Here is a 27,969-nt window from a genome sequence, read left to right as displayed (position 1 = left end):
ATGGCGCTGGAGCGGGCGCTGCTGGCGGCGAGGCAGGGCGACGTGGAGGCGCTGCGGGGGCTGCGGGCGGCCGGGCTGCTCCGGCCGGGGCTGCGGGACGCCCTGGGCGCCTCCCCCGCTCACCACGCCGCCCGCGCCGGCCGCCTCGCCTGCCTCCGGTATCTGGCGTCCGAGGCCGCGCTCCCCGGGGACGCTCGGGCGCGCAACGGGGCCACGCCGGCCCACGACGCCGCCGCCACCGGCAACCTCGCCTGTCTCCAGTGGCTGCTCACGCAGGGCGGCTGTGGCGTGCAGGTGCGAGCGGGAGCGCGGGGAGCGGCGGGAGGGAGCAACGGGTCCGGGTGGGCTCGGGCAACCGGGAGGACACGGTCGCGCCTGGACCCTCCAGCTCTGCCGCCGGCGCGCCGGGGTCCGGGCCAGCACGGGCAGGACACCGCCGTGCAGAGCGGCTGGCAGGCGGAGGGTCCCCGGCATCCCGGCGGGGCTCAGCCCCGAAGGGGGCGCAGACCCTCCGGGGCCTTGCCCGGGGCTGCCGGCCCCTCCCGGGGTTACACAACGGCAGGACCGGGGCAGTAAGCGGCTTGCCCCGGGACCGGCCGAGAGCTAACGACATGTGACGGGCGGGAGGAAGAGGAGGCGGCGGAGGGGCTGGGAGCGCGGATTAAGCGGGAAGGACGGGGTCAGCGCGCTGCGGCAACCCCCTGGCCGGGGGCCAGCTCTGCCCGCGCGCCGCGGAGTGCGGAGGGCGGCCGGGCCGGCGGCACAGCGGGGCTCCGCGGGCAGGGCTGCCCGCCGCCGGCAGAACGAGGGGGCTTTGTGCCGCGCCCGCTGTGTGCGGGTGGCACACGGCCCCGCCGGAGGGCAGCACGCTTGTTCCACGGCCCGTCCCTCCCGCTGGCGCTGCTCCGTGCTGCCGGGACCTCCAGCCAGTGGCCCCCGGCCCCACGCACGTTTCCCGGCGCCCGACGGCCGCCCCGCTTCCTCTCGCAGGATACAGACAACTCCGGTGCCACCATCCTACACCTGGCAGCCCGCTTCGGTCACCACGAGGTGATCGACTGGCTCCTCCGCTTCGGGGGCAGCGACCCCACGGCGGCCACAGACACGGGAGCGCTGCCCGTCCACTACGCCGCGGCCAAAGGGGATTTCCCGTCCCTGCGACTCCTCTTGGGACACTGCCCAAGGTAACCGCTGCCGGCGGGCGAGACGGGCTCCACACGGGGAGCTCGCCACCCACCGGCGGGGGAGCAGGGTGCCCGCTGCCCCCCCATCCCTTCCTCCGGCCGCCGGGCTCAGTGCCAGCGCTGGGGACGGATGCCGCAGCCACCCTCGTTCCCCAGCTCCAAGGGCAACGCGGCCGCGTTATCAGGCCGGGCAGACAGCTGCACCTTCTTTATGGCCCAGAAAGGGTGAGGAGGAGAGCGGCGAGCGCTGGCAGAAATATTGCCGCCGAGTCGGTTCACCGGGCTCCTGGCGCGGGGCGATAACACAGCGGCCTTTGTCCACTCGTTGTTATGTAAAGGGATTGGGCCGCCCGCCCGGGAGGGGCCGCTCCCCATGCCCGGGGCCCGCGGGCATCGCCGGGCACGGCAGCCGCGCTCGGCCGATACCCCGGCGCCAGCGGCCCCGCTTCGCCTCCGGAGGGGTATCGGGGCCGGGCTGGTGCTCCGGGTTACGCGGTGGAATCGCCCATCAGGCCGGCGGAACCGGCCCCCCGCGGGTCTGCAGCAGCCGCGCCGGCGGCCCCGCTCTGAATTCCCACGGTGGAGCCTGCGGGGTGCGCCGCCGCCCCACACCGGCCTGGTGGGCTCCGGGGGGGTGCACAGCGGGATGTGAACCGGGGCTCAGTACCCCACTGTCTCGGGTGCCACGACCCCACATCCCCCATCCTACCTGCCAGGCAGGGCCACCGAGCCCGTCGCAGGGTCCCCATACCCCCACGGCACTCACCGGCCACAGCCCCTCCCCAGCTCTTTATCCCCCCACCACAGCTGTGCCGGCTCAGCCCTGGGCACCTGTGGGATTAACCCCCTGCAGCCCACAGTCCCAGCCCAGCCGCGGCTCCTGCTCAGTGCTCGTGGTATCCGCACAGTGTGATGTAGCCCTCCCATGTTGCCGCTTCTTGCTGGGATTGCTCCACTGCCGTTGCCGCCTTCCCCCTGAATTATTCAGGGTTCACCCCGCTCCCGGCCCCACGCCTGTCTGGAGGCTCCATTACAGCTGCGAAATCCAACCCCTGGGTGCTGCAGTGGGACACTGGCACTCCCAACCCACCTTCACCCCAGCCCCATGGGGAACTCAGTAGCCAGTGGCCCGGCATGAGGTCGCGGCCATCTGGCAAAACAGTTTACCATCGCTTGCCCAAGTGGCTTAACCCCTTCCCAATTAGTGGGGAATGGCAACCAGGGGTTGAACGCGTGCCTGTTCCCCCGCCGTCCCCTGCCTGCAGGCCTGGCCCCAGCCCCTGCTCTGGGAGCCCAGCGGCATTACCGGCCTGGGGCTGCGGCACGGCACAGTGGGAAGGCAGCACTGGCTGCAACCCGTCTCACAGTTACAGGGATCAATTATTAAGGGCCCATGATCATTGCGATAGCAGAGAAGAGTATTTATTGCTCTTCCTTTTTTAAATATTCAACAGTTTTTTTCATGGAGCACTTGATAAAACAGCTTCCTGTGCAGTGGGGATGTGGGATGCAGGATGGACAACACCGGGCTATGGGGTGTGGGATGCAGGATGCACAATTCAGGATACACAGTGTGGGACATGGGGGTGTCAAGGTCCACTGGGGTGGCAGGGGGACGCCCGCGCCTGGCAGCAGAGCTGGCAGGGGGCAGCAGGGCCGGTCAGCACCGTGGTGCAGGTCACCCTTTCCATGCCGGCTCCCCTGTGGCCGGTGCTACCTAAGCTGCTTATTTTAAAATACTGCTAAATTGCAGTGTCCAAAAACAGCCGGAGGAAGGAGCTTAGCCTAAGCAGGCTGATTAACTTAGTGACCTCCCGCTGCAGTGGCCGCTGCTGCACAGGGACCCAGCGGGGAGCCAGGGGGTGGATGGCTCCCAGCCCACGCTGCCCATGCTGCCCATGCTGCCACAATGCACAGCCCTAATGCTGCCCTGCCTGGCCCCAGCCAGCGTGTCCCCTGTGCCCTGGGTGTCCCCTGTGCCCTGGGTGTCCCCATGTCCCTGCGACCCATGTGTCCCCCATCCTGGCTTGCTGTGGCTGTGGGTGACGGGCACTGTGCCCCGCTTGCAGCACGCTGAGTGCACAGACCAAAACAGGGGCCACCCCGCTGTACCTCGCCTGCCAGGAGGGCCACCTGGAGATCATCCAGTACCTGGTGCAGGACTGTGGGGCTGACCCCCACGCGCGTGCCCACGATGGCATGACCCCGTTGCACGCCGCTGCCCAGATGGGCCACAACACCGTCATCGTCTGGCTGGTGAGCGCTGGCTGGGCACGGCCTGGCGGTGTAGGGGCCCGGGGTGGCGGCACAGCGTGGGGCTGGTGGCACCAGCACTCAGCCCGCCCACCCGCACAGATGAGCTTCACGACGGTGAGCCTGTCGGAGCGGGACGCCGAGGGGGCCACGGCCATGCACTTTGCCGCCAGCCGTGGCCACGCCAAGGTGCTGAGCTGGCTGCTGCTGCACGGCGGGGAGATCACTGCAGACGGCTGGGGCGGCACGCCGCTGCACGACGCCGCTGAGAACGGCGAGCTGGAGGTGGGTGCTGGTGGCTGGTGGGGCGCCGGGGCCGGGGGGGACAACCTCTGGCCCTGCCACCTGCCCCCTCTCCCCAGTGCTGCCAGATCCTCGTGGTGAATGGCGCCGACCTCAGCATCCGCGACCAGGATGGCTACACAGCAGCTGACCTCGCCGACTACAATGGCCATGGCCACTGCGCCCAGTACCTGCGCACGGTAGAGAACATGGTACAGTGGCGTGCCGTGGCCGAGCGCACAGGGAGCACATGGGGCGCCGCCGCTCCCCCCACCGCCTGACCACACTGCTGTCCTGGCAGAGCGTGGAGCACCGCGTGCTGTCGCGAGACCCCTCGGCGGACGGGGAGTGCCGGCAGCCCGACTCGGGCATGTCATCCCCCAACACCACGACGTCGGCGCCCCAGGCGCGCTTCGAGGTGGGCTCCCCCGTCAGCACCCTCTCCAACTACGACTCCTGCCACTCCAGCCAGTCCAGCACCGGGGAGAAGAGGGGCGGCCCCGCGGGGGCCCCCGCTGCCCGTGAGTGTGGGCCCGGGGGGCGCGGGGCAGGGGACGCGGGGTGAGCCCCCCTGACCCCCTGCCCTGTGCAGGGGTGCCCGAGCCGGCGCTGGCAGACATGCAGGCGTACATGGACATGCTGGATCCTGAGACATGGCCGCGGGGCCGGGGGCCGGCAAGCGAGGGCCCCCCCCCACCCCCGCCCCCCACCTTTCCCCCGCCACCACCCCCACCCCCTGCTGCCCGGCCGCCCCCACCACCCCCCGGCTACCCCGCACCCGCACCCCCCGCCGCCCCCCACACCGCCGACATCTACGTGCGGGCCAAGAACAACCTGCGGCACGTGGAGAGCCAGGCGCTGCGCCGAGAGGTACTGCCCCACGTCCCACGCACGGTGTGCCCTGTGCCCCGGGCGCCGTGCCCAATGCATAGCCACTCCTGGCCACACAGGTCAGGGGACAAGCCACGCAGGGGGGACAAGCCACCGGGCACAGATCCCCTGTGGGGAGCTGTTAGCTCTTGGCGGAACCAGGAGGGCCCAGACCCAGCTTCAGGCCATGGCCCCACAGCGCTGGCACGCACCGGGGTGCTGGGACACAACTGGCAGCAAGGGCACAGCGAGCCGGGGCTGGCGATGCTCCTGTGCTTGCACGGCACCGGGTGGCCCTGCCCCACCGCCATGCCGGCACGGGCACCTGGAGGCACCGCGCAGGCAGGCGCGTGGCCAGCACCGCAGCCGCGCCCACGCGGCCTCGGCGACGCCACCGGCACCGCACCACACTGGGCGTGGGCGGCTGCGCAGGCTGTAACCCGAGCAGCCAGCTCCGGTGTCGCCCGCGCCGCAGGTGTCAGGTGGCACAGCGGGTGCTGCCAGGAGCTGAGAGGGCTCAGCCGGGCGTGCACAGGTAAGAGGGGTGCAGCCCCCCGGGGCGGGCTGGGGGGACAGGGACACAGTGGGCTCAGGGCTGCCCCAAACCCCTGCCGCGGCTCTTGCCACCCCACTGGGGACAGGAGCCCGGTGCACAGCCATGGCCAGGGCACTGGCAGAGCCCAGCACCACAGGGGATGTGGGCACGTGGGATGGGGGTCTCGGCAGAGCAGAGTGCGCCAGGCCCCTGTGGGGCTCAGAACCCCGTTGTGTTCGTTCTGCACGGCCCCAGCTCAGTAGTGCTTACTGGGGTAAGAAGCAGCCCTGCCTGGGGCTGCACAGCCGGGCTGCCCGTGGGAGGTGTGGGCGCGGTGCCGGCGCGGTGCCAGCGCTGTGCAGCTGCCCCATGCAGCAGGGCTGAGCGGTATGGACCCTCGCACCGGAGCGGGGCCGGGGCTGCCGGGGCGAGAGCCAGCGCTGGCACAGCGCCCATGGCAGCCACAGCAGGAAGCGCTGAGCTGGTGCTTGTTGACTCAGCTGGTTCTGGCGAGCACCCGGGCTCACCGTGCAAATGTTGTGGGTGGAGGTGGCGCACGGAGAAATGCTAATAGCGGGGCCCCTGGCACAGAGAGCGGGGCTGTGCTGCTGAGGCACCCCAAACCCAGGGAACGGACGTGACCCCCTGCAGCACCAGTGCTTGGCAGCACGACCCGCAAAGCCGCTGCGGTATGTGCCGGGGTGAGCTGAGGCTGCGCTGCCTGAGAGCCCCGTTCAGAGAGAGGTTTGGAACTGGGCCCCGGCCCCACGGGAGATAAGCTCCCAGTAATCTGCGGGGCCGGGGCTCGGCACTCCGGTTCCCAGGGGGTTATCCCAGGGGAGGCTCGGCCAGGCTCCTGGGTCCAGGCTCCGGGGTCACAGTGCCAGGTGCTGGCAGCACACGCTGCCACCCCGGTGTGCAGCCCCTGTTGCAGCCTCGTGCTGAGTGGCTTCTGGGGAAATGCACCTGACATCCCCCAGCCCGGCATCTGCCCCAGGGTCACCGCTGGCACGGCCCCGCTCCACTGCAGCTCTGCCCCGCGGCCACGCTGGTCGCAGCCGGGCGCGGCTGCACTGAACCGCACTCCCCGTTGCAGCTGACGTCCCGCGAGAGCAGCCCCGAGGGCCTGCGCCGCGCCGACTCCACCAGGCGGTCGAGGAATTTCGGCAAGCAGCCGAGCACCGGTGACTACTACAAGCACCTGGGGCACGGGGCGGCTGAGCAGCCTGGCCCCCGGCGAATGGCGCACAGCGAGGAGGTGAGCCCTGGCCTCGCGCCGTGTGCCTGCACGTGGCTCGACGGCACCGGGTGACGCCTTCCCGCGCTCTTCCAGGCATCAGCCATCTCAGCGGACACCATGCGCAACGGGGACAGCAAGCCCAGTGCCGAGCTGCCGCCGCCACCGCCGGCCCCGCCGCTGCCTGATGCTGCCTGCCCACCGCCCCCACCGCCGCCCCCGCTGGCTGAGACCCCCGCCGGCCCCCGCCGCTCCTCCTCCTCCACGGGAAGTAAGTGATGGGGAGCTGGGTGGGCACAGGGAGCAATCCTGGGCACCATCCCATCAGCTGCACCGCGTCTCCTGCTGCGGCGCTCTGGCCGCGCAGCTCCTGACGGCCTCTCTGTCCTTCTCTCCTCCGGTGTCGGCGCGGGGGCCCCCACGCCCACCCGCCCCCGCCTGCTCTCACTGCTGGCCGCTTCTCTTCTCTCTTGTCTTGCGGTGGCCAAATCCTTCCTTTGCCGCGCACCCTGCGCCGCCTCTCTGCTTCTCCCCCTAGGAGGAAAGGCACTCAGGCAGATGAAGAGTAAGTATCGCGGCCCCATGCTCCTCCCTGCTCAGGGGGTGCCCCGGCGCGGGGCACGGCTAGAGGGGCCTGACCTGGCACCATCCAGCGCTGGAGGCACCGGCCATTGACGGCTGCCGGGGCCGGCAGCTGCCCGCAGCCCTCCTGCCCACCAAGCCCTTGCCACTGCGTCGCCAGGCCGGTCTGACATGTGGGCGCCACAAGTGCCGGCGTGGGGCTGCCGAAGCCAACGAGCAGGGCTGGCAAGGCTGGGCACGCGGCCGGGGCCCCATGGCCCCCATGGCCCCGCCGCCGGCCCTGCGCACAGAGGGCCTTTGTTCACGCTCAGCCGGCCGGCGTGACCCCACCACGTGAGCGCACCGGCCGCTCCCCCGCCGCTGATTGCAGCCAGCGGGCTTGGCCGCCGCTTGGCGTCCGCTTTATTAGCACCGGTTCCCAGGGCTGGGGGGTCTCAGCTGGCGCTGGATGGCAGCGCATGTGCCCTGCTGGGCTCTCAGCACCCACAGCCGTCTGGCCCCGGCGCGGCCGAGCGGCACGAGCTGCGGGCGCTGGCGGTGGGGAGGGGGCTCTGCTTTGGCACGGCACTATGGGCCGTTAGGGACCCACACATGGCTGGCACAGACGGTGGGTGCTCGTGGGGCGGGAGGCATGACCAGCGGTGAAGGCATCCCCAGGGCACTGCCATGCCCTGGTGCCAGTGCCATGCAGGGCTTGCAGCTGGCAGCGGGGTGGACGCGGGCTTCCGATGCAGCATTTCTTGGGGCTGTGGGGGAGTGCAGGGGGTCCAGGGCCACCCAGCGGCTCAGGACTATCCGGCTGTGCCAGAGCTGATGCCAGCCGCAGAGCCATCCCTCCACAGGCCAGTGACTGCTGTCACAGCAGGTGCTGTGGGGAAGGTGGCACTTGGGGCTGGGGCTGTGCTGGGGCCACAGGAGCTGGGCGCTGAGTGCTGTTCCAGCAGGGTCCCATGGACCCAGTGAGCTGGGAGATGGGATGCTGGTCCCATGGACCTAGGGAGTTGGGTGCTGTGGACTCGGTGAGCTGGGTGGCAGGATGCTGGTCTGCTGGGGTCCCATGGACCCAGTGCCTGGCTGCCAGGGTGCTGTTCCCACGGGCCTGGGGGGCTGGGTGCTGGGATGCTGCTCCGACAGGAGTCCCAGCGGCTCCCGGAGCTGGGGGGCATTCAGCCGTCCACCCTGCAACCGCCGAGCCCTTGAGCCGGCAGGGAAGGCTGGGGGGCTGCCGCCGGGGGGACCCTCACTGCCCGCCCTGCCTCCCCTCAGGCACCAAGTCCTTCAACATGATGTCCCCCACCGGCGACAACTCGGAGCTGCTGGCTGAGATCAAGGCCGGGAAGAGCCTCAAGCCGACGCCGCAGAGCAAAGGCTTCACCACCGTCTTCTCCGGCAGCGGCCAGGCGGGCGCCAACGTAGGTGGCAGCGGGGGAGCCGGGGCCGGTGGCGGGGAACGGCGGGCGCCCACCGACCCCCTCCGTCCTCCCTCCGCAGGCGGACTCGCCGGCGTCCTCGCCGTCCCCCACCAGGACGCCCACCCCGCCCGCCACCCCCGAGGCTGCCGCGCCGCCGCGCTGCCTGGCGGGGGGCTCGCCGGAGCCGGTGCTGAACGGGAGCTCGCCCGTGCCGGCGGCGGGCGCGGGGGCGCCGGTGGAGGCAGAGGCGCTGGTGCCGAGCCACGACGAGCAGGGCCGGCCCATCCCCGAGTGGAAGCGGCAGGTGCTGGTGCGCAAGCTGCAGCTCCGCATGCAGGAGGAGGAGGAGCAGCGGCGCAAGGTAGGGGGGTCCCGCGGGGGCACGGCGGGCGCCGCCGGGCGGCCGGTGCGGGAGGAGGACGTGCGGCGCCTGGAGCGGCGGCTGGGCGGCCTGCGGGTGATGCACGGGGCGCGGCCCGAGGGGGAGCTGCCGCCGCTCCCCGCGCCCCCCGCCCGCGGCAGCCGCCCCCCCGCGCTGCCGAGGAGCGCGTCCCCGCCGCCGGCCGGCCCGGGGGAACGGGAGCGGGAGCGGGGGGGTCCCGGCGCCCAGCACGACCCCCGCCGGGAGCTCCTGGGCTGCGGCGTCTCTGTCCGCAGCCTCAAGGCCAACTACGAGGGGCCGGGGGGGGTGACCAAGCGCAGGCGGGTGCAGCCCCCCGTCAGCGCCCGCCGGCCCGTCCTGGAAGAGGAGTACGGGGCCGGGGCGCCGCGGGAGCGCGCCGAGGCGCGGCGGGAGCGCGCAGCCCGCCTGTTCCTGCAGCACTGGAGGCAGCGGGCGCTGGCGGCGGCGCCCGGCGAGGAGCGGTTGCGGCGGGCGGCGGGGCGGCTGCTGGCCCGCTGGCGGAGCGTGGCCCGCCGGGTGCCGCGCCGGCAGCTCCGGCGGCTGAGCCGCGCCGCGGGGCTCTACTGGCCCCAGCACTTCCTGCCACACGTCGGCGGCTCGCCCGTGCCCCACGACAGCCTCCCGCTCGACCTCTTCATGCTGGGCTACTTCCAGCTGCTGGAGATGCCGCTCAGCCCCGAGGAGCGGCGATTCCGCCACCTCCTCTGCTACGAGATGTTCGACCGTCTGGGCAGCCACAGCTGGCCCCGCGTCCGCCGCTTCCACCGCGCCGCGCTGGAGCGGGTTGAGGCTGGCTGCCGCGGCTGGCTCGACGGCTTCGAGGACCTCGTGCAGGAGTTTTTCGGGGGTGGCCCTGCCGCTGGGGTGGAGAGCCTGCTGGAGCCCCCCACCGTGGCCCCGGGACGGGAGGGGGTGGTAGCGCCGGTGCCGGAGCTGGGCGAGTTCAGTGAGGAGGATGTCTGCCGCTTCATCGACCACAGCTTCTCCTTCTGGAAGGAGAAGGAGGCAGAGATGTCTGACACCTGAGCTCGGCAGGATGGTGCGGGTGGTGTCAGTGGTGTGGCATGGGGCTGGCCGGGACCAGCTCGGGGGCAGCCAGGGCAGCGAGAACCGGTGTCTGGGTTCCTCAGCCGCCTCTGCGGCTCTGACAGTGCCGCGGCTCTGCTCGGCTCGGTGAAGGGCTCGGTGTTGGTTTGTGTGGCCCCGGGCCGAGGTTGTGGCGTGCCGCTTGCCGTGGCTGTGTGTTGTGCAGGGGGGCGCAGCGCCGGGGCTGTGCTCCCCTCTGGCGTGGCGTTTGCAGTGCCAGGGCGGTGTGGGCCCCGCGTGTCAGTGCAATAAAGCTGTGATGTGCTGCGAAGGGCTGGCCGCGCCGCGCACTCCTTCCTCCTCCCTGCGCCGGCAGAAGGCGGGCGATGTTGGGGAGCCGTGTACCAGCAAGCCACACACCGGCGAGCCCCGCCAGCAACGTGCTGGGCGCACAGAGCAGCCTGACCGCCAGCAGGACGTGGTGCCAAGACACTAGGGCGATGCCACTGCCTGCAGAGCCGGTGGCGAGGGCAGGCTCCTGGCAGTGCCGCTAACATGGCTGTCTGTTGCAGGAGAAGGAGGAGGAGGCGCGCCTGGCCAGCATGCCAGCTTGGAGGAGGGACATCCTGCGCAAGAAACTGGAGGAGGAGAGGTGAGCCAGGTCCGGGGGCTGCTGCACCAGCCAGCTGTCCCCGCGGCTCCACTAACCCCGCTCTTCCCTTTGCCTTCGCAGGGAGCAGAAACGGTGAGTGTCAGGAGACCTTCCCTGGGCGGGTGCGCGGGCATGGCGGCTCCGGTGACCGCGGTGCCCTGTGCCCTCTGCTGCCAAGCAGGAAAGAGCAGGAGAAGCAGAAGCGGGAGGAAGAGGAGAAGGAGAAGGAGCAGTCAGAAAAGCTAAGGACTCTCGGGTACGATGAGACAAAGCTGGCGCCCTGGCAGCGGCAGATCATCCTCAAGAAGGGGGACATAGCCAAGCACTAGCCACGCCACACCGCATCCCGGCTCTTCATGGCGGGAGGAGGCTGGTGGGTCACACCGCAGACCGGGACGCGCCTTGGCACCCTCCTCCCGCCGCGGATGGCCGTGTAGCCCGACCCGGAGGAGCCCCCACTGCCTCGGGCACCCGTAGCCCCCCATCCTGCTGCCGCCCCGTCCTGCCCTTTGCAAAGCGAGCTATTGCGGTGAGGGGCACCTGGCTCCGCGCGGGACGCCCGGCTCACGCACTGCGGTGGGCTCGCCGTGCTGCCGGCTGCCCGTGCTCCCCACTGGCACCACTTGCCTCCAATCCTGCCCCTCCTGGCTCCAGAGCCGCTCGAGGCTGGCTCCCGGCTCACCTCCGCTCCGGACCGCCTGCCTTTCCAGCAATTAAAGCGATGAACCCAGCCAGCAGTGCCCCGCGCCTTCCTGGGGCTGCCCACGCCACCCCCGGCCCGCACCACGCCGCGCCCACGTGGTTCCCCCATCGGCACCATCACTTGTGCTGCCTGCATCACCGGTGGTGGCCACATCACTGGTGGTGGCCCTGATGCCAGCAGTGCCCTGGTGCCCTGGTGCAGTGCCGGGAAGAAGGGCTGGGGGCCGGCAGTTGGAGAACACTCCACTTTATTGGGGTGGGGGCAGGCACACCTGGCAGCAGGTGGCCTCGAGAACTATCCCATGGGTTTGCGGCAGGCTCGATGCCCGCTCGTCCCGCGAGCGGCTGGGCAGCCGGTGTGCCCAGGCACAGGGTCCCCCCTGGCCCTGGGAGCAGGAGGACATAAATAGGGGGGCAAGCGGGCGAGGAGGGGACATAAAACTGACATAAAATGTCTACACGGCGTAAGTAACAATACTTAGGGGTACGGCTTGCCTGAGGTGCTTGGCGAGCCAGGGAGGTGCTGGGAGCTCCTTCCGGCAGGGCGGCAGTGCCGGGGTCAGGGGCCCGCCGGCAGGCTCCGGCGCAGAGCCTCGGCACAGCCACCCAGATCCATGTGCTCCAGGGCAGCGAAGACGCGGTCGAGCGTGGCGCTGGTCTGCTGGCACCAGCGCTTCAGCATCTCGTACTGCTGGTCACGGATGTGGGCTACCTCCAGCTCCACCAGCTCGATCTCCGCTTCTCGCAGCTCCAGCACCCGCATGAACTCCTTCCAGCGCCGCACCGGCACCGCGTCGATGACGGCGTAGAGCTGGCTGCCCTGCAGCAGGGCGGCGCGGGGCTCCGGGGGGGAGGACGGGTCCCGCTCGCCGCCTGGCTGGGCTGTGCCGCGGGGCTGCTCCCGCAGCAGCGCCCAGTGCTCGGGGCTCCACCTCGCTGTGCCGGTGCCGCACTCCATCCCTGGAGGAGAGCACGGCCGGGTCCAGCACAGACTGTCGCAGCCCCAGGCACTGACTTGGCACCATGGCCTGGCCGCCGCCTCAGCTGTAGGGGCGGCCGCCTGTGCCACAGGGAGGGCGCCACCCGCCAGGGCATTTTGCCGAAGCCGCCTCCTCTTGTGGTAGATGGCAAGGGCGCCCAGGAAGAGGGGCCCGGTGAGCGCCAGCAGGACGTACTCCAGCCCCGAGCCTGCAAGGAGGAGCGGGAGCGTCCTCATCAGCCAGCTGGCGTGGCGTCCCCTGCGCCACCACCCCTGGCCCCACCGCCCCTGCACCTCGGCCGCCGCTGCTGCTGCACGCCCGCTGGCACTCCTTGCCGCAGGTCTCCTGGGCGTTCCTGCAAGGACAGGGAGCCGTGGGTGCCGTGCCACAGGCCCCACGCGTGTCCCCAGCCAGGGCACAGGGAGGGTCAGCACTCACGTGTGGCATGGCCGGCACTCGCCCCCCTCAGCATAGAAGTCGGGCTTGCAGGTGCCGCAGAGCGTGTCCTGCAGCTGCGTGCCTGTGGAGAGGGCGGGGGTCAGGCTGACGGTGCCACCGAGGTGAGCAGCCGGGGGCAGGTGGCAGAACTCACAGGGCCGCTGGATGAGCCGCCCGGTGCAGGGCTGGCACTGCCGGCAGGAGAACTCGCTGCAGTGTTCGTCGAGGCAGTCGCGGAAGCGGCCGGGCTCGCAGCCGCAGGCGACGTTGCTGGTGGCTGAGCAGTTGCTCAGCACGCTCTGGAAAGCTGCAGGAGACAGGTGGTGAGCAGCACGGCACAGGCGCTGCACGGCACAGTGCGACACCGTGAGGCACAGCACCGGCTCACCGTGGCGGTCGCACTCGTAGCAAGCCTGGCACTCGCGGAAGGTGTTGGGCTGGGCACGGAAGGTACCGGTGGGACAGGGAACGCAGTCGCTGTCGTTGCCGCGGCTTGAACAAGAGCTGCGCAGGAACGTCCCTGTGGGGACAGCAGGGAGCACGGCCACGCAGTGCAATGTAACCGGTGTGCCGCAGCGTGCCGCGCCATGCCGTGCTGGCTGGGCAGCTCTCACCTGCGGGACAGGGCGTGCAGCACTGGTGAGAACCCTCGATCCAGTTCATGCCGGCGGGGCAGCGGGGTCTGGCGGTGTGCCTCTGCGGGCGGGCGGGCGGCCGCACCAGCACGCGCTGTCCCTGCAGCACGACGCGGTCCTGGGCCCCCAGGGGCTGCGATTCACTCGCTGCCAGCCACAGTGTGGCCAGGAGCACCTGTGGGCAGGGAGCAGGCAGGGATGCAGGCAGCCGCGGCGCCCCAGGAGCGGGGTGCCCCTCGCACCGTGCTCCCCCCTTTCCAGCTGCACACGCCGGGCTATTGGAGCCAGAGCGGAGCCTGGCCCGGGGCTGCTCAGCACCGGTGTCGCACTGGGCAGAACGGCTGGAGCTGCAGCCCCACGTGCCCTGGAGCTGCGTGGGTGTGGGGCCTGGGGCCGGGAATGCCCCGTGGCAGCCCCTGTGCCGTGCTCTCCCCGCTGTACCTAAGCAGGCGATTTCCTGCTGGCACCACGAGCCGCAGACACGGGGGGAGCTGCTGCGCCACCCCTGTGCCTGGGGGGCCGCCACCGGGTGCCCCATGTGTGCTCTGCAAATGGTGCCGCCAGGCTGATGGGGTGCTCAGCCACCTGTCCCCCACCTTGTCACTGGGGCCGAGGGAGGTGGTGCACGGGCCACCACTGGTGCTCTGCCCACGGGACGGACGGCCAGCCTGGCGGGGCACCAGCAGCCGAAGGGTTAAGCTGCGAGGTTGGCTTTCCTGGGGTTTATCTCTCGCAGAGGAGATGACTTCCTGCCCGAGAGGAAGCCGTGCCTGGCTCACGCTCTCCCTGATGCTATCGTGCCTCGTACGGACGTCCCAAAGTAGGTCACCGCTCCCGTGGGCTCCGGGTGCTGCCCCCAGGGGAGCCCCCGCACTCCGGAGAGCCGGGCAGGGGCAGCCGGGGGGTGCCCGCGGCAGCACCCCCGCCCTGGGGAGCGCCCCGGCGCGGGCAGGGAGCCAGGGGATTCCTTACTGGGGGCTGGATTTCCCAGCCGCGATGGCCCCGATTACGGCAACTGAATCATTTTCTATTAAACCCGCCACAGACTGGAAACCGCGCACAGGCGCCCTGCTCGCAAAGTGCCGACAGCAGATCGGGGCGGCCGCCTCGGCTCGGCTGCCAATGGCACATCTGAGTCAGCGCTGAGGCACGGCCTGCCCTGCCCGAGCTGCCGGCGAGCGGGGGGCGCGGAGCCCCCGGCACAGCAGAGCTGCAGGCCCAGGAGCCGTCCCGCTGCCGGGAGCCTCCCCTCCTCTGCTGCGCCAGCACCACCCTGCCCGTAACACAGTCCCGGTGCGGCCTCCGCTCTGGCACCTGTGTGCCGGGAACACCCCCACCCGCTGCCGGGATGGCTCTGGCAGTCACCACCAGCCTGACCCGCGCCCGCAGGCTGTCGGCACAGCCGGTGCCTGTGGCAGGGCCCCCCCTGCAGCCCCGGCACTGGGCCCGCAGCTCCCGCAGCAGCATTGCGGCCGTGTCCGCAGCCGTCGTGGCTGTGCCACCCCTGCAGTTCCCGTGGCTGTGCCTACGGTCCCTGTGACCATGCCCGCTGTTCCCAGCTGCAGCTGCCGCCGCAGGGCAGACCCCAGTTCCAGGCGTTCAGCCGGGGCCATAAGGGTTTTCAGCACACCTGGCCCTGGGGTTACCCCCCTCCTGCTGCAGATCCCCCACAGCCACAGCCCCGGGGCACCTGCAGCTGGTGCCAGGGGTCTGCAGGACGCCGGTGCCGCTGCACTCACCCAAGCCACCCCCAGGCAGCAGCGCTTCATCCTTGCGGCCATGCAGCTGGGTCATGCCGGGGGGCGAGGGGGCCGGGGTGGCAGGTGCTGGGGCAGCTCAGTGCCCGGGTGGGGCGCCCTGGCACCCCATGGCCGCCGCCAGCAGCACACGGTGTGCGGTGAGTGAGCGCCAGCCCTCCCCACACAGGCTTTTACACCCAACCACAGCAGGAGGAAATGCTTTTTTGGAAACGAGTCTGGGGATGTGAAACGACACGATGGGAGTGCCGTGCGCGGGAGGGACCTGCGCCGCCTCACCATGGGCCGCTGCCCTCCCTTTCCTGCTGGCACGGACCCACCATGGCTGGGGGCTGTGGAGGGCAGCGCTGACCCCCTCCTCACAGCTCCATCCCCACCCCAAGCCCCAGGCCTGTCCCCAGCGTCCCCGCGGCGTCGGCCCTGGCGGGGCTCCCTCAGCCGCACCGTGTCCCCACCACAGTCCTGCCGAAGGAGAGGTGAGGCGGGGGCGACGGGCACCAGTGCGTTTATTGCTCAACCAGGACGCAGAGCACAGCCCAGCACAGGAGAGCAGCTGCCACTCCGGCCGCTGCCACATCCCCCTGCAGCGCCCACGCTCCAGCCCCTGGAACTGCTGCCCGTCCCACCGCCAGACCCCGCGGCCACCGACCACCCCAGCCTGGCACCTTCCCCTGGCACCAGCCCCAGCCTCCTTCCCACGCCGCCTGCACCGCATCCCTCTCAGCACCTTCCCTACTCACCACTGCCAACATCTTCATCCCTTCCTCACCCACGGGAGCCACCCCACGGCTCCACAGCCCCCGGTGACCCCAGGGCTGCCTGTCCCACGCACTGTGGGGTGGCTGGGCCCAGAGCCATGACCCTCATCTCTGCGGACGAGGGCTCAGCTCGAGCCACACGCTACATCTGTCCCCGTTCCAGGAGATGCGGGCAGCCCTGTGCCGCCCTGCCTAGGGCACGTCCTCGCTGAGGGGACCGCTCAGCATCCCCACCGGCGCAGCACCCCAGCTATGGTTAGAAGCAGGAGCAGATCCTTGGTGTGGCTGCGCGTCTGTCCTCGTGGCCCCGGCAGCTCTCAGACCTCCCTGCAAGGCACAGGTGGTGGAGAGATGCCCTCAGTGCCACGACCCGCGCGCTGTGAGCACCCAGGAGGGCCAGAGCATCCCCCGGGAGCACGCGGGCAGGAGCACGTGAGGACACTTACGAGGCGGTCAGTGTGGAGTTGAGCAGCAGCGTGGTCCGGAGCCGGTAGAGCTGCGCCAGCGTCAGCTTGCGGTGTTGGGCCGACTGCGGGTCCGAGAGGGTCCGGTGGGCAGTGCGGGGGGCGGCATGGCCGAGCTCCCCTGGGAGCGACACCAGGTTCTGCCCCGGCTCCTCTGGCTCCGAGAGCTCAGAGGTGGAGCTGCTGCTGCTGCCGGGGGCAGCCAGGGGGCTGGGGGCCTGGCTAGTCCTGGGGGGGCCAGCGCAGAGGTCGCAGAGGCTGCGGCTCTGGCTGAGGGGCGCCGGGGGGCCGGGGGGCAGGAGCTGGGGCAGGTTGGCCTCGGACTTGGACTTGAGCACCCTGGCCGGGCAGGGCAGCAGCTGCACAGGTGTCCGGCGCCGCAGCCGGGGAGAGGGGGGTCGCAGGGCCGGAGGAGCTGGGGGGAGCTCCCGCCCCTCTCCAGACACCCCCTCCGGTTGCTGGCTGAAGTCCCGCAGCGAGGCGGGCGAGAGGGTGCCGTAGGCGCTGTCGATGGAGGCCGAGCGGCAGCCGCCAGCCGGGGGTGCCATGCCATGGGGCAGGGGAACCGGCAGGGCGCCCACAGGCAGCTCCTGGGTGGGGGTCTCAGTGGAGGTGGGGGTCTCAGCAGAGGTGCTGGTGCCGACGGAGGAGCCATCCGAGGTCGAGCCAAAGGGCCCCGCATCCCAGTCCGGGGAGGAGAGCTCATCGCCGCCTTCCGCCGCCACCACAGCGAGGGTCTCGGTGGAGCCATCGGAGGGGCTGTGGGGGCAGCAGGGTGAGGAGGGGGCTGTGCCAGGCCAGGGGTGCGTGGGGGCCCCCCTGCTCCCTACCAGCGCTGTGAGTCCGGGCTGACGCTGCCATGGCGCAGGACCGTGGGTGAGCTGGCGGCAGAAGCGCTGCTCTCACCCTCATCCTCCTCCTCTTCCTCCTCCAGGCGCCGGTGCTGCCGCAGCCGCTGCAGCAGGTTCTGGGGAGGGGGAGGCATCAGACAGGCAGGGGGTGCCCACAGGACCCCCACCCGCTCCCCATGCCCCTCACCTGCGCGTTGCGCATCGCCTCGACCCAGCTGCGGCACAGCGCCTGCCCGCTGGCCTGGAAGGTGTAGGCGGCCACGGCGCTGCCCAGCTCGTTCAGGTAGATGAGGAGGAAGGAACCTGCCGGGGGGGAGCGTCAGCAGTCCCTGGGGCCCCCCCACGGCCCTCATCACACCTGGCACCACTCACCTGGGTCCCTGAGCTCCCGGCAGACGACCTTGTCCATCATCAGGGGTGGCCGGACCACCTTGGTGCGCTCAGCCTTCTTGAGGGGCTTGGTGATGAGGAAGAGGTCGGTGAAGAGGAAGCAGTAGACATCCATCTGGGGAGAGAGCGGGGCCGTGGGTGCTGGTGGGCGCGGCGGGGGGGGCGGGAGGGCAGGGGCCCCGCGGTCCTCACCTTGCTGTCTTTACCTTCCCGCATGCGCAGGCCGCCCTCGAGGAGCAGCTGCCGCGTGTCCTCGGGGGAGGCGCCGGGGATGGGGGCGGTCAGGTCCAGCCGCAGGAACTCCCTGAGCAGCTGCGGGAGCCCCCGGGTCAGCGCTGGGCACAGGTGGGGGCACAGGGTGGCGTGACATGGCATGGGGGGCTTGGCATGACATTGGGTCACGTGGCATGAAATGACATAGAGTGGCACAGCGCAGTATGGTATAGGGTGGCTCGTGTGACACAGCATGAACTAGCATGGCATGGGTGGCACGGCACGGGTTGGCAGCCCCGCCTTGCCCAGCCTACCTTGTCTACCTCATCGGTGCCGCCCTCCACCACCTCGTAGGCGTCGATGCGGCTGAGGACGGCGGCCAGGCGCTGCCGCTCCTGCCGCTGGCGCATCCGCGAGTTGATGTGGTTGATGAAGCGCTCCACAGAGCCGATCTGCAGGCGGGGCAGTGAGTGCCAGGGCGGGCAGACCACCCCACGCTGCGCCCCACGGACCCGCGCCCCCCGCCTCTTACCACAGCGGTGATGGCATCGCGGGTGCGCAGGTCGTCCGTCTTCTTCAGCACGGACTTGAGGAGCAGCGGGTACTTGGTGAGGCGCTGGTGGGGCTTCACCAGCATGTCGCTCAGCTTCAGACGGCTGCACTGCTCGTGTTTCTCGGCCCACTGCGGCACACGGGGGTCAGCCCGGCCCTGGCCCCTGCCCGGCCCCCACCCACTCTCCTTACCGTCACATAGGTGCGGAAGAGCTCGCTGTCCCGCAGCAGCGCCCGCATGTACTCCATGCAGCCCTCCTCCTCCATGCAGTACCGCACATAGGGCTTGAACAGGGAGCCGAACTGGGGGCACAGGGAGGTCACCGCGGGGTGCGGCGTGGCACTGATCCCCACCGCAGCGCGGGGTCCCACTCACCATCTTGAAGCCATCGAGGAAGTCCATGGGGTCGAGCAGCGCCCCGGTCCGGCGCGCCTTGGCCAGCGTCGGGGCCATGACGCTGCGCCACAGCTCCCGGTGCAGCCGGATGATCTCCCCGACGTTGCTGAAGAGCCGCTCAGCGTCCACCTGTGTGGCGAGGCGGGTGGCTGCGCGGGGACGGCACCCTCACCCCGCCGGCGCGGCCAGCCCCACGTCACCTCCCGGCCCCACCGACCCCCCGCTCACCTCGCAGAGCAGCCCCGACTCCTGCAGGTTCAGCAGGCAGCAGAGGAAGAGCTGCGGGACAGAGCAGGGAGCCGTGGGGTGCAGCCACAGCCCGGGCCCCCCGCCGCGGCACAGCGCGACTGACGCCAGCACTCACGTCCGTGATGACTTGGAGCTTGCGGATGTAGGTGGCCTCAGTGTGCAGCAGCTCCCAGATGGCTTCCTGCTGGTGGGACTGCCGGCGCGACAGGGCCTGCGGGGCCGGGCATCAGCACCGCGCCAGCGGCCGCGCAGAGCCCCCGTGGCCCCCGGTCCTACCTCGGCGCCGCGGATGATCTGCTGCCAGCTGTCCTCCAGCGCCAGCCCGGCCTCGTCCCCGTCCTCCTCCCAGGAGTCGCGGTCGAAGCAGAGCTGGGGCGGCAGCTTGGGCAGCCCAAAGGTGCTGTAGGCGTGCAGCCGGCTCACCAGCTGCTCCAGCTTCTCTGTCTCCTGCCGAAATGAGGGGCAGAGCGGCTGGGCCAGGATGTGCCACAGAGCCCCTCACCCTGCCCGCAGAGCTGGGGGGCCTGGAGCCCCGGGGGACCCATCCCAGCTCCCCAGCATCACTGCGGACCACTCCCGCGCCCTGTCCCCGTGCCTGCATCCCACCTACCCGCCCAAAGGAGCCAGCGCTGGTGCCAGAGCCGAAGAAGCCGCTGAAGCGGCTGGCAGCACGGTTCTTCCAGGTGTCAGTGCCATTGGCGGGCAGGGAGCCACCACTGTGGGAGGCCGGTTCGGGGCCGGGAATGCTGGTGTCCCCCAGGAACTCTGTCATGTTCTTCCTCCGCCGGCCTGGAGCCTGTGGCAGGGACGGCCGGTGTCCCCAGGTCAGCGCCCAGCACTGCGCACCCAGGCCAGCGAGATGGGGACAGCGACAGGGTGCAGCACCATCCCACAGCAGCGCTGACCTCGAGCACCCGCAGGACACACAGACACCAAGACAGCACCCCGGGCAGCGGCTCCCCCGGGCAGCGCGTCCCCCCGGCCGCGCTCCCTGCCCGCACTGACCTGCCTACCTGCATCCCGGGGCGCGGGGCCGCGGGCGCTGCCTGGCCAAGCCCGGCTGGTCGCAGGCAAACGGCCGCAGCAGCGCGGGGGCTCGGGGCACCCGTGGGGCGCAGCACCGGCCGAGCCACCCACCCGGCCACGCTCCCAGCTCGGACGGTGCAGCCGGAGCCAGGCAGGCAGTGGCTGGGCTCCTCCGAAACAAAAGGAGGTGGGGCCAGCGCCGAAAACCTAATTTCCCTCCTCACCAGATAAGCTGACCAGAGCCAAACAATTCAGCGCAGAGATCAAAGCCCCCCCGGCCAGCCACAAGTGCTGGGTCACAGCCAAGTGCTCCCGTGGTCCCGGACACCGCTGCACTGGCTGCTCCCGGCAGCTCCCCGGGCCGTGCCGGGACACAGCTGCTGCCATCTCCCTGTCCTGGCACAAAGGGTTGCGGGGCCAGGGCTCCCTGCTTGCCACTGAGCCATGGGACATGGTACGGTGCCACCACCACCACTGGCACAGCCCCGTGCCCTGCCACATCCCCGGTTCCAGGCAGAGGGAGCCGCCACAGGCACTGTCCCCATTACTCACTGTGCCACTGTGTCCCCAGGCAGCACAGCCACCTCCAGCTCCATCGACCCAGCACAGCTCAGCGCCCATCAGCGCCCCGGAAGGCAGTGGGGGCCGAGACCCTCGTGAGGGCTGTTTGGTGCCCTTGGAGCCCCCTGCCCGGCCGGGGCCCTGCCGGTCCTGCAGCCAGGTGTCATAGTGCTGGACACGGGCAGCCACCAGCCCTGGCCACAAGGCCAGCTTGTCACCTGAAGGGCAGGCAGCGCAGGGCTGAGTGCCACGTCCCACCCGCCGGCACCACTTCCACGAGCGTGGAAGCCTGCTCCCACGGGGAGTGGCGGCCAGCCCGGCCCCACGGCTTATCTGGGGCCAGGGTCCACAGGGCAGGACCGAGCTGTGCTCAGCAGCTGCCAGGCGCCGTAGTGAGAGCAGCCCCAGGGCTGGGACAGCACTGGGCGGCTGCAACCGCCGGGGCCTCCAGGCTGCTGTTTGCCTTTGCTCTTGTGCCAGCCTGTATGTGCCATGGCCACAGGGCCGGTGCCACCAGCTCGGCTGCCACACCTGGCACAGGGCGCTGCCTGTGCACTGCCATGACGGCACAGCCACCACGGCACAGCCACCACAGCACAGCCACCACGGCACAGCCAGAAGCCCTAGTGGCTCTTGGGGACTCTGGGGGATCTTCAGTTCACACCACACAAGGAAATCCAGCAGCTGCTGGCCCACATCTCCACCTTCCCAGCAAGGATGGCTACAGGGGGATCCTGTGCCCTGACGCCCCCCAGGGCTGGCACCGGCACTCACCAGGCTGTCAGCGCCCTCCCGGCGCCCTGGCGCTGGCTCGAGCGGCGCAGTGGTGCTGGCGGGCCGCAGGACGGGCAGGCTGGCAGCCCTGGCATCCCATGCCGCCTGCTCCACCTTCAGCTCTTCCCCGGGCTTGGCTGCAGGAGCAGCAGATGGTCAGAGTCCTCCGAGAAGCCTGGGGCAGCCGAGCCTCCCCCCGGGCCCCGCCGCACCTTTCACGCGCAGGTAGTGCCCCCCGAAGCGGAACGCCTCAAACTGCAGGGAGAGCGGCGTGCGGGACTGGTCCAGGTAGATGTCCACCTTGCCCAGCTCGATCGCCTTCCTCTCCAAGACGGGCAGCAGCACCTCCCTGCAGGGACACGAGCCCCAAGTCTGTCTGCACATCTGTCTACACATCAGGTCCGGCATCTGTCCCCACATCTGTCCGCAGCAGCCTTACCCCAGGGACTTCTTCTTCAGAGCCGGTACGATCTCCGCCTCAGTGTCGACGCCGAGGTCGAACCTCAGGGTGAAGCACTCTGCACTGGGGTCCTGGGGGAAGCGGCAGCTGCTCGCCCGGTGGTCCCTCCCACTGAGCACCCAAGGAGAGGGGCCGGTGCCTTACGTCTGTGTGCCTGCGCCGAGCCTTCTTCTTGGGCAGCTTCAGCGCTGAGCTCCTGCGCTCCCTGTGGGCCCAGGGTGGGCACGGTGAGGGGGACACCAAGGGCTGGGGGTGTGGAGGGGACGCGCAAAGCCGGGGGCTCACCCTCTGCTGTCCGCCGGTCCCTCCTCCTCCTCCTCCATGTCGGAGGCAGGGCTGGTGCGTGGCGGGCACGAGCGCGTCGACATGTTGCGGGCTAGGATGGAGCCTGCAAGGGTGCGGAACGGGGCTGTGTGGCACACCTGGCATCACGCCGGCTCTGGTCGCATCCCCCTGCACCGGCCACAAGCGCATCTCGCTGCCGCAGGGCTGCCAGGACCACGGTGCCAGCCGCAGCCAGCCCGGCTCACCTTGTGGGTGCAGGTCGAAGCGGATGTGGCTGTCGGACGACATGGCGCCATGGAGCTGGCTGTCACAGAGCTCACGCAGGCTGGGGGCGCTGCCGCAGCTCAGCCGCCGGCACTCGGCATGGTGGCATCCCTGTGGGTGCAGGTGTCACCAGGCATGGCGGCCCAGGGCTGCTGGCCACGGCACGGGCAGCACCAGAAGCAGTGGGAACGGGACACCCCTTCTCGTCCCAAACTGCTGCTGGCACCGCTCATGGCAACACTGGGGGCAGAGCGGGCACAGGGAGAGCAGCGTGAGTGGGGTAGGGCCACAGGCCGGGGGGCGTGCACCGCAGGGCCCTCCATGCTCCGCCACACCGAGCGGGGACACTGGGAAGGCTGCATGGGGATGGGGACAGGGAGCCAGGACACAGCCACCTGTGCCCACACCTCGCCGGGTGCCGGGGTCCCGCGTTCCTGTGCCGCGGCCCCTTTGTGCTGGCGAGAGCAGCGTCCCCGCGGCAGGACGGAGGAAGCGAGAGTCTGCAGAGAAACAATGCTCAAAGCCGGCCCGTTTCCTCCGATTGTGCGCCGGCTGCAGCCCCGGCCCCACCGGGCATTCATAGCAGGTTATTTTTAAACCCCCGGCTGGGCCCCCAGTGCAGCGCACGGCCCGTGACCCCCGGCCAGCGCCCGCTCTGCTGGAGGCTCCAGCTGACCGCGCTCCTGGGCACGGTGGTGCCCCCAGCCACTGCCAGCAAGCCCCGCTGCACCGCTGGCACGTCCTCGTCCCTCGCGGGACCCCGTCACCATGTGGAGCGGGGTGAGGGCTCTGCAGAGGAGCGAGCTGTGCCTGGGCTGCCTGCAGCGCAGCGCCGTGCTGGAGGAAGCGCCCATGCAGCTCCCGCTGCCCCCGCTTCCTGCCCTCCTTCCTCCCGGTGCTGCTGAGGTCAGAGCTGACGCCCTCCCGCCACCCACCGGCTCCCGAGGGGCCCCAGCACCCACCCCCGTGGCACCCGCTGGTGTCCTGGGCACGAGGCAGCCGCAGCCCCGGAGACACACGAACCCCAGCCAGGACGCCCTGTGCCCCCGCCCGCCCCAGCCCAACACCTCCATGGCACCTGTGGGACGGGAGTGCGGCCACAGGCAGCAACCGCAGCGGTGCTCGCTCAGTGGGCACCCCCAGGGCCGCAGCCGCCCTGCCGGGACACAGGGCTCCCCGTCCATCCCGTGCCGGCAGCGCAGCCCCGGGCTTGTTCCCACAGGGCGGGCCAGGCCGGACACCCAAACCCCCCTGCCCACCCCAGGGATCAGCCCCGGCCTCACCGGGCTCCCTCCAGGCAGCAGCTCTGCCCTTGGCAGCTGCCCCACGAGGCGCGGGAGGACACGATGCAGCCCCGTGCCTGGCCAGGACCCTCGCCCCACGCTACCTGCTGCCGGGGGTCTCTGGTGACAGCACCGGGGCGGCCCTGGCAGGTCTCTCCTGGCAGTCCTGGCTGTACCCCAGGGTGGCCGCAGCCCAGTGCCACGCGTGTCCCCGCCGGCGCTGGCCCTGCCGCCCCAGCGTGCAAACAAAGCGCGGCGGCACACCTCCCGGCGCAGCCAGGCTGCCGTCCTGCCGCCGTGCCAGGACACCGCCTGCAGCCCACGAACCTGCGCTGGGAGCTGCTGAGTGGGTCCAGCCCGGCCCCACACTCAGTGCGGGGAGAGAAAGGACATGAAACCCACGCTGGTGTCATGTTAGCGAGCGGGGGGACAGAGGGGCTGGAGCGGATCAGCCCAAATGACGCCAGGTGTGGCAGACGGGCAAGCCACCGATGTGCCATCAAACGGCAGCAGAACCACGACAGCACCAGGAGACGTGTGCCCAGTGCGGGCCGGCGGGGGCCGCAGCCGTGCCGGGGGTGCGGGGAGCGGCGGGGGAGGCAGAGCCACCCGCTGCCCCTTCCCAGCCCCCAGACCAACGCCAAGTGCCACAGCAGGAGCCGCCCGGCGCTGCCACCGCCCCGCAGGACCCACCTCGGCCGCCGTCCTCTCGCCGGCGCAGTCGGGGCTCTGGCAGCGTGGCACCGTCTCCTCCGGCACTGGCTCCTCCGGCGGGCACAGCTCAGCTGCAGGAGAGAGGGGCTCAGTGCCGGGGCGGCGCAGCGATCCCCCAGCCCTGCCCACACAGGGGGGGCCGCACCAAGGTTTCCACACCACAAACCCCGGGTTTGAGAGCCTGGCAAAGCACGGGGGCTCAGCCGAGGCTGGGCCTGCCTGCCCCGCAGCGCCCCGGGATGACACCCCGTGCCCCAGCACCGGGTCCCCGCTGGGGACAGGCTCCCTGTGTCCCACAGCACCAGGACGTGGCACCTCCCGCCCAGCGCCCCGAGTCACAGGATCAGGACACGGACCTGTCCCAGCTCCCCGGGGCCAGCGCTGAGCGAGGCTGCGGCAGAGACACTAAATCTGCCACCTGCCAGTCCCCATTGGGGCTTAGGAGCCACTTTAAGCTTTGACAGTTAAATCGGCCTTGGGGACAAATCCTATTTTCAAGGCTTTTGTTATGTGTCGCATCTAATCATTTAAAAATAACAGACTCCGGGCGGCTTGCAGTAACCAAGCAGCACGAACACCCTCCTGCGGGGCGGCAGGGGTGCTCCCATGGGACCTGCCCCACCAGGCATGGAGCTGGCACAGGAAAAGCCACCAGCACGGCCACACCAGACAGCACGGCCACACCAGACAGCACGGCCACACCGGCAGCCGGCACAGGGGCTTCCCCCTTCGCGCCGCTCCCCTCTCCCCATCCCTCCTGCCAACAACAGCAGCATCTGCGCTGGCCCGAGCGGGACGGCGGCCAAGGCCGGGGTCAGACTCAGCCTGCGGGGAAAACGCCTTTTGGGGCAGCACCGAAAAAGCTGCTGCTTCTGCCCAGAGAGGGGGAGTCAACCTGGAGCGGCGTCAGCTGCCCCAGCGCCCGGTGCAGGCTGCCCCAGAGCCCGGTGCAGGCAGGGCTGCCCATGAGCCGGGGCTGCCGCGGCATGGCGGGCACTGCCGGCACAGCCAGGCCGGGCTCGCTGCCCCCCGGGAGCCGGGGCTGTCGCTGCCCCCACGGCGGGAGCACAATGGGGGCTCTGTCCCCGCGGCCGCCCCGCAGCGCCGGCCCCCCGCCCCCCGCCACCGCTGTTTCACTTGACCTCTCAGGAATAATAATGGAAACAAATAGGAAATTCTTTCCCGCACCCGAGAGAAAGTTTCCAAACTCACCGAAAACTCGGGGCCGGCTGGAGCGGCCGGCGGTGCCGAGGAGCAGCCCCGCGCCGCAGCTGCCGGCACGGCCAGAGCAGCGTGGCTCTGCCGAAACGCGGCCCCTGGCAGCGGGTCACGCGTGCGCTGGGCCTGCGCAGCGCGGGAGCCCCCGGTGGGGAGCACGGAGGGAGCCCCGGTCTCTGGCAGTGGCAGGAGGGTGCCCAGGTCCCCACCAGCCACTTCGGCTGCCGGAGGAGGGATCCTGTCCCCACCAGCTCCTCTGCCCGGCTGGTCACCCCCCGCTGCCGCCGCCACCGCCACCGGCTGCGTTGTCACACCCGGCTCTCCCAGTGACAGCAAACAAGTCTGAAACCGGACCGTCTGCGCAACAGAGCGCACGGTGGCAGCTCACTGTTCCACGAGTAGTTTGCTGAGCGCTCCCAGCTGCACCTGCTGCATCCCCGCTGCAGCACCATCCCTGCAGCACCATCCCTGCAGCACCATCCCTGCTGCATCCCTGCTCTGGCCAGAGGTTCTCCTGGTCCTCTTTACCAGGGCTGGAGGTTTGGCCCAGGGCTGCTGCCCACAGTCCCCAGCTCCCCACAGCCCCCAGCCACCTACCCCCGAGCTCCGCGCTGACGTCCAGCCTGGAGCTCCAGGAGAAGCGCTCCACCGCGCCGCACTGCAGCCCCGCCAGCCCTGCGGGCAAAGCCTCCAGCTCATAGGCGCCCCGCTTCCTCCAGTACAGGAACATCCTGGGGCCGGGGGGCCCCAGGGCCGTGCCCACCCCACCGGGGCCACCGGTGGGACTGACCAAGGGAGCTCGGCTCCGGCTTTAAGAGCGGATCCCGGTCTCCGGACAAGCGGCGCATTGAGGCCGGCGGCTGGGAGCCGCGGGCGGCAGAGGGTGCGCTGGAGGCTGCCCAGCGCCGCGCGGGGGGCACACAAAGGGCCTTTCTTCAGCCTCCTACAGACATTGCACAAATTTCACTTTGCGCCGTCTGTGAAAGACATTCGGCCACGGAGACAAGACGCGCTTGTGATTGAAATAATCAGCACGAGGAGGGGGCTGTGCGGCGGCTCTGCCATCCGATGGTTTTTGGGGGGGCAGGAATGCGTCGCCCCAGCCGCACCCCCGGGCACGCAGCGGCCCCGGCCCGCGTGGAGAAAGCTGGGGGTCTTTGGAGGGGTTTTCCCCCTGCTAAATCTGAGGAAGCGGGAAAGCACCAGATAGGGCCTGAAACACACAAGGGCAGCAAGGGACGGCACCTTCATCCTGCCCCATGCAAAACTCCCCCTAAAACAGGCAGAGAAACAAAACACCGAGCGGGACAACCAGCCAGGCCAGGCCATCCCAGCCCCCAAACCCATCGCCATCAACAGCGTCTTCTCCCAAAGGCGCCACACGCTCCCCACAGTTTTGCTCCTTCCAGGTACCCATTACCAGAAGACGCACCAGAAATCAGAAAATCCGTCCTTGCTGCGAATTTAACAGGTGTTAACATACACAAAAATCCCAAGTCTGCTTTATTTAGCACATCCTCGATGCTTTAAGTGCTGAGTAACTGATTTGCTACCGATCACGGTACCGAGTGCCCGCCCCCTCCCCTGTGGGATCCTGCCCTGGGGGCACTGACTGCCTGGTCCCCCCGAAAGGTCCCAGTACGGACACCGGAGGCTCCATGCGGCTGCTTGGGGGTTACCCACTTGTGCCCCAGCTCCTGGGGAACCCTGGCCTGGCCAGTACGGGCCCCTCGCCGCTGGCCGGGCGGGTGCTGGGGCCGGCGACGGCACCAGGGGGATGCTCTGCCCAGGGGGTCTGCGCCGGGCGTTTCACCTGCACTGCTCGCCCATCTGACCTTTCCCGGTGCCTTTTGCACCTGCTCCCCTGTGACCTGAACTCCTGCCCCATCCGGGGTTTTGCCCCTGGCTGCACGGTGGCCCCTGTGTTTATTTTAGCCACCATTCAGGTCAGGTTGCCAGCCAAGTCCTTCCTTCCCTGCTAGGCCCAGCCAGATGGGGATTAAGTTAAAGCTTTAACCCTTTAAAAGGCAGCAGCTCTGCACAGCCCCTCGCAGCTCCGTCCCCTCCTGCTAGTCGTCCCATGCAGTTTGTTTGTTTGCAGGTACACGTTATTGCTGCAGGGCTGGGAAATCTCCTGGCAAACCAGATAGAAGCATTTTTTGCAGATTACTCACACCTACAGCGGCTGCCAGCTGAACGGATCCAGCAGCGAGGGCACCCGTGTCCCCCTTCCCCTGCATCCCCCCTTCCTCTGCGGGAGCGCAGCCCCAGGGCGGCTGAAGGGACACGGGCTCAGGGGCTGCAGAGCCAGGGCTGCGCTGTCCCACGTGGGACGTGGCAGAGCCACACAGCGGTACGGGGCCATGCCGCAGTACGGGGCCATGCCGCCGTACGGGGCCTGCACTCAAACAGGCTGTTTTCATGGTTGTGGTTCCACTAAACGCCTGAGACAGCCGCATTACCCATTCAGAAGCGGTTTCCACAACACGTCCCCAGCCCAGCCCGAGACGCTCGCTCACCTCTGTGCGGCTCCCGCCAACCCCGTCCTCGCCAGGAGCGAAG

General features: G+C 70.1%; 4 protein-coding genes across 15 annotated transcripts; 2 read left to right on the top strand and 2 right to left on the bottom strand.

Moving 5' to 3' along the window:
• On the top strand, nucleotides 1–11,166 carry LOC136111171 (espin-like). 7 transcript variants are annotated; one of them, XM_071798269.1, is made up of 15 exons: nucleotides 1–294; nucleotides 991–1,184; nucleotides 3,254–3,440; nucleotides 3,540–3,722; nucleotides 3,800–3,919; nucleotides 4,021–4,240; nucleotides 4,312–4,613; nucleotides 6,221–6,382; nucleotides 6,458–6,632; nucleotides 6,900–6,926; nucleotides 8,210–8,355; nucleotides 8,435–8,716; nucleotides 10,357–10,436; nucleotides 10,518–10,529; nucleotides 10,618–11,166. In XM_071798269.1, the coding sequence occupies exons 1-15, from the start codon at nucleotides 1–3 to the stop codon at nucleotides 10,763–10,765; spliced, it is 2,532 nt and encodes an 843-aa protein (XP_071654370.1). In that variant the 3' UTR covers nucleotides 10,766–11,166. The 7 variants fall into 7 exon arrangements, 6 of the variants coding, with proteins under 6 accessions (XP_071654370.1, XP_065711208.1, XP_071654369.1 ...); XM_065855136.2 differs by having other exon boundaries at nucleotides 3,800–3,931; nucleotides 4,312–4,589; XM_071798268.1 differs by having other exon boundaries at nucleotides 3,800–3,931.
• Nucleotides 8,749–10,361, top strand: LOC136111153 (espin-like protein). Its single transcript, XM_065855101.2, has one exon. It carries the CDS (start codon nucleotides 8,816–8,818, stop codon nucleotides 9,782–9,784), a length of 969 nt encoding a protein of 322 aa, XP_065711173.1. The 5' UTR covers nucleotides 8,749–8,815; the 3' UTR covers nucleotides 9,785–10,361.
• Nucleotides 11,167–11,369: 203 nt separating the features above from the next.
• On the bottom strand, nucleotides 11,370–15,347 carry TNFRSF25 (TNF receptor superfamily member 25). 2 transcript variants are annotated; one of them, XM_065855264.2, is made up of 7 exons: nucleotides 14,931–15,347; nucleotides 13,171–13,366; nucleotides 12,945–13,076; nucleotides 12,711–12,863; nucleotides 12,557–12,638; nucleotides 12,412–12,473; nucleotides 11,370–12,326 (listed from the first exon to the last, which is right to left on the bottom strand). In XM_065855264.2, exons 1-7 carry the CDS (start codon nucleotides 14,970–14,972, stop codon nucleotides 11,698–11,700), a joined length of 1,296 nt encoding a protein of 431 aa, XP_065711336.1. In that variant the 5' UTR covers nucleotides 14,973–15,347; the 3' UTR covers nucleotides 11,370–11,697. The 2 variants fall into 2 exon arrangements, with proteins under 2 accessions (XP_065711336.1, XP_071654377.1); XM_071798276.1 differs by having other exon boundaries at nucleotides 13,171–15,347.
• A 90-nt stretch (nucleotides 15,348–15,437) lies between these two features.
• PLEKHG5 (pleckstrin homology and RhoGEF domain containing G5) lies at nucleotides 15,438–27,945 on the bottom strand. 5 transcript variants are annotated; one of them, XM_065854945.2, is made up of 22 exons: nucleotides 27,927–27,945; nucleotides 24,169–24,260; nucleotides 22,174–22,303; nucleotides 21,929–22,031; nucleotides 21,788–21,848; nucleotides 21,623–21,714; nucleotides 21,396–21,532; nucleotides 21,184–21,320; nucleotides 19,433–19,618; nucleotides 19,099–19,293; nucleotides 18,938–19,033; nucleotides 18,802–18,852; nucleotides 18,553–18,702; nucleotides 18,369–18,479; nucleotides 18,157–18,306; nucleotides 17,939–18,076; nucleotides 17,604–17,723; nucleotides 17,394–17,526; nucleotides 17,209–17,324; nucleotides 17,001–17,137; nucleotides 16,153–16,929; nucleotides 15,438–16,033 (listed from the first exon to the last, which is right to left on the bottom strand). In XM_065854945.2, the coding sequence occupies exons 3-22, from the start codon at nucleotides 22,214–22,216 to the stop codon at nucleotides 16,024–16,026; spliced, it is 2,943 nt and encodes a 980-aa protein (XP_065711017.1). In that variant the 5' UTR covers nucleotides 22,217–22,303; nucleotides 24,169–24,260; nucleotides 27,927–27,945; the 3' UTR covers nucleotides 15,438–16,023. The 5 variants fall into 5 exon arrangements, with proteins under 5 accessions (XP_065711017.1, XP_071654366.1, XP_065711016.2 ...); XM_071798265.1 differs by lacking the exon at nucleotides 27,927–27,945 and adding an exon at nucleotides 26,005–26,191; XM_065854944.2 differs by lacking the exon at nucleotides 27,927–27,945 and adding an exon at nucleotides 26,005–26,189 and having other exon boundaries at nucleotides 19,099–19,269.
• Nucleotides 27,946–27,969: the final 24 nt, after the last annotated feature.

The sequence above is a fragment of the Patagioenas fasciata genome, chromosome 23 (assembly GCF_037038585.1).
Source record: "Patagioenas fasciata isolate bPatFas1 chromosome 23, bPatFas1.hap1, whole genome shotgun sequence".
In the NCBI taxonomy this organism is placed as follows: domain Eukaryota; kingdom Metazoa; phylum Chordata; class Aves; order Columbiformes; family Columbidae; genus Patagioenas; species Patagioenas fasciata.
This window is presented reverse-complemented; position numbering and strand designations above follow the sequence as displayed.

What these genes read in the sequence shown, in the direction of transcription:
- TNFRSF25 (XM_071798276.1), bottom strand. Translation starts at nt 13,729, where the DNA reads ATGGGGCACCCGGTGGCGGCCCCCCAGGCACAGGGGTGGCGCAGCAGC. An exon ending in CTGCACGCCCTGTCCCGCAG is followed by an intron (nt 13,077 to 13,170) that starts GTGAGAGCTGCC and finishes CTGTCCCCACAG; the next exon opens with GGACGTTCCTGCGCAGCTCT. An exon ending in CAGCAGCAGCGGCGGCCGAG is followed by an intron (nt 12,327 to 12,411) that starts GTGCAGGGGCGG and finishes TCCTCCTTGCAG; the next exon opens with GCTCGGGGCTGGAGTACGTC.
- LOC136111153 (XM_065855101.2), top strand. Translation starts at nt 8,816, where the DNA reads ATGCACGGGGCGCGGCCCGAGGGGGAGCTGCCGCCGCTCCCCGCGCCC.
- LOC136111171 (XM_071798268.1), top strand. Translation starts at nt 1, where the DNA reads ATGGCGCTGGAGCGGGCGCTGCTGGCGGCGAGGCAGGGCGACGTGGAG. An exon ending in ACACCGTCATCGTCTGGCTG is followed by an intron (nt 3,441 to 3,539) that starts GTGAGCGCTGGC and finishes CCACCCGCACAG; the next exon opens with ATGAGCTTCACGACGGTGAG. An exon ending in GAATGGCGCACAGCGAGGAG is followed by an intron (nt 6,383 to 6,457) that starts GTGAGCCCTGGC and finishes GCGCTCTTCCAG; the next exon opens with GCATCAGCCATCTCAGCGGA.
- PLEKHG5 (XM_071798265.1), bottom strand. Translation starts at nt 26,137, where the DNA reads ATGTTCCTGTACTGGAGGAAGCGGGGCGCCTATGAGCTGGAGGCTTTG. An exon ending in GCACTACCTGCGCGTGAAAG is followed by an intron (nt 21,321 to 21,395) that starts GTGCGGCGGGGC and finishes CTGCTCCTGCAG; the next exon opens with CCAAGCCCGGGGAAGAGCTG. An exon ending in GCACCGATGAGGTAGACAAG is followed by an intron (nt 17,724 to 17,938) that starts GTAGGCTGGGCA and finishes GGGCTCCCGCAG; the next exon opens with CTGCTCAGGGAGTTCCTGCG.